This window comes from Salvia miltiorrhiza, chromosome 4, assembly GCF_028751815.1.
Source record: "Salvia miltiorrhiza cultivar Shanhuang (shh) chromosome 4, IMPLAD_Smil_shh, whole genome shotgun sequence".
Taxonomy (NCBI): Eukaryota; Viridiplantae; Streptophyta; class Magnoliopsida; order Lamiales; family Lamiaceae; genus Salvia; species Salvia miltiorrhiza.
This window is the reverse complement of record NC_080390.1, coordinates 54,089,739-54,092,100: the sequence shown is the minus strand read 5'-3', so window position 1 is coordinate 54,092,100 and position 2,362 is coordinate 54,089,739. Positions and strand designations below refer to the sequence as shown.

At 30.1% G+C, this 2,362-nt stretch overlaps 1 protein-coding gene across 1 annotated transcript; it reads left to right on the top strand.

The window, feature by feature from the left end:
- The first annotated feature begins 200 nt into the window (after positions 1 to 200).
- Positions 201 to 2,270, top strand: LOC131023629 (protein FAR1-RELATED SEQUENCE 5-like). Its single transcript, XM_057953173.1, has 6 exons — positions 201 to 213; positions 1,102 to 1,266; positions 1,336 to 1,718; positions 1,782 to 1,900; positions 1,989 to 2,184; positions 2,265 to 2,270. The coding sequence occupies exons 1-6, from the start codon at positions 201 to 203 to the stop codon at positions 2,268 to 2,270; spliced, it is 882 nt and encodes a 293-aa protein (XP_057809156.1).
- The last annotated feature ends 92 nt before the right edge of the window (positions 2,271 to 2,362 follow it).

The following is a 2,362-nucleotide window of genomic DNA, read 5'->3' as shown; positions in this document are numbered from 1 at the left end:
TAAACCTAGATTGCATAGTTAATCGTGTGTTTTTAACTTCCGTCTAAAATTTTTATACTCTGCGTTTGTAATCATTTATTTTGTGTTATTAGTTTTTCTCTTATTCTTTCTCCAAGTCTTCTTTATTCTTTCATACTCTTAATATCATATAATCTTAATATCAATTATTATTGAAGACAGTTGTAGTGTAATTTTTCACGATGAGCACACAAGGTATTTATTAATTTAGTTTTATTTTTAGTTTTAGTTGTTTAATTTCATTGATTTATTTTCGAATTTTTTTTAAAAAAATGATTTAAATGTTGATTTGATTTAAATGCATAGATGTTTATGCTTAGATGTTTGGTTTGGTTTTATTTGATTTGAAATTGAGATATGCCGATTGTGTTAAGTTTTGTAAAATTTAGTAGATGATGGCATATGTTGATATGCATAGATGAAAGATGGTGATGCATAGATAGATGTTGGATTGTGTTTCATAGTTATTATTTTGTTTGATTTGCATAGGTGGTATTGATTATGATGCATATATTTTTGCACCGATTTTAAACTTTTAATATTATGTATATGCATAGATTGTTATGCATAGATGTTTGATTTGCACAGGTTTAAATAAGTATTAATTTTAATTGCATATTTTTTATTTTAAATGCTCCAATTCGAATTAATAACAAAAATGCATATTATGATGATGATTATTTTAATATGCATATATCATCATATTTGTGTGTAACATTAATAATTCGCTTTATTTTAATTGCATAGTTGTTATTTAGTGCTGCAAAATTTTAAGAAGATCAAAATAATAATTAATTAAACATATTTTTTTTGGTTAAGCCTTTCCTTTTCGGCCTCTTCATATTTATAAGATATAATATGAATTGAAGACTTGATTATGGGGTCGGATATTTGACTTTAATTCTTTGTTTAATTTTAGTATTTGCATACAATTGAAAATGAGAAGTTTTAAAATTGCATAGATTTATACCGAGGTATAGATAAAAAATTAATGCATTCATAGTTTTTTTTGTTTATTTAATTATTTTATTGCATATATTTTAGTATTTTTAATGTTTACTAATATTTTATTATTTTATTCAGATTCTGTGCATCTTGATTTGGAGACTACGGATGTTGAAGATTTTTACGTGCCTCAATGCGATGATATATTGAAACCTACAATTGGGCAGAAATTTGATACTCTTGAAGATGGTGTGAGTTTTTACCGTGCATACGCAAGTGCATGTGGATTCACTATCCGTAAGAGTATGCAAAAAAAAGCAAAAGATGGTAGTGGTGTTATTGTTTTACGATATATGGTATGTACACATGAAGGTTCAAAAGAAGATGTTAAAGTGAAACATGTTGACCAAGGTGCAAAGAAACAAAAGAGAAAGCGTGTGTCTTGTAGGGTGCATTGTATGGCTCGTGTTGGTTATCGATTCGTAGCTGGGAGTGGCTATGAGATTTATAAATTCATTGAAGGTCACACGCATAAGTTGGCTTCTGAAGGGTTAAAGCATTTATTGAAAGTTCATAGGAATATTGATTATGGGCATCAATTTTTCATGGCTAAATGTTTTAAGGCTAATATAGGTGCAGTTCGTTCCTTCAAGATTTATTCTGAGTTAGTAGGTGGTGTGGATGATGCTGGGTGCAGGAAGATTGACTTTAAAAATCATTCGCGTGATGTGAAGTCATGGGCCAATGGAGTTGATGTCCAAATCTTAATTGAAAAGTTTAAGCGAAAGTGTTCTGCAAATAGTGGGTTTTTTTTTTAGTATGATGTTGATGAGTCAAACAAGTTGACTAGACTATTTTGGGCAGATGCTGTATCAATTGAGAACTATAAAATTTTTGGACAGGCAATATCATTTGATGCAACGTATAACACGAATAGGTATTATTTTATTTTATTTTTAAAATATATACATTCCATATTAAATTTCATACTATGTTTATTATAGTTTCATTTAAATGTTTCGCAGGTATAGTTTGATCTTCACTCCCTTCACAGGTAAAGACGATCACGGAAGGTGTGTTACTTTTGGAGCTGGATTGATTTCACGTGAGGATGAAGAATCATATTCTTGGATTCTGTCAACTTTTGTGAAGTGCATGGGATCGCAGCCTACTATGATAATTACGGATCAAGATCTTGGTATGAGAGCAGCTATTGCGAAGGTTCTTACTTCTTCTCGTCATCGTTTCTGTATGTGGCATATAACTATGAAAATGGTGGAAAAGTTGTCTATGCCTTTAAGGGATGATCCTGATTTTAAATTGAGATTTGATGAAGTTGTTTGGAGTGATGCATATGAGCCTAGTGAGTTTGAAGATAAATGGAATGCTGTGTCACGAC

Coding starts and splice junctions, on each gene's coding strand:
- LOC131023629 (XM_057953173.1), top strand. Junction 1,267..1,335: donor TGGATTCACTATCCGTAAGA/GTATGCAAAAAA, acceptor GTACACATGAAG/GTTCAAAAGAAGATGTTAAA. Junction 1,901..1,988: donor GCAACGTATAACACGAATAG/GTATTATTTTAT, acceptor AATGTTTCGCAG/GTATAGTTTGATCTTCACTC.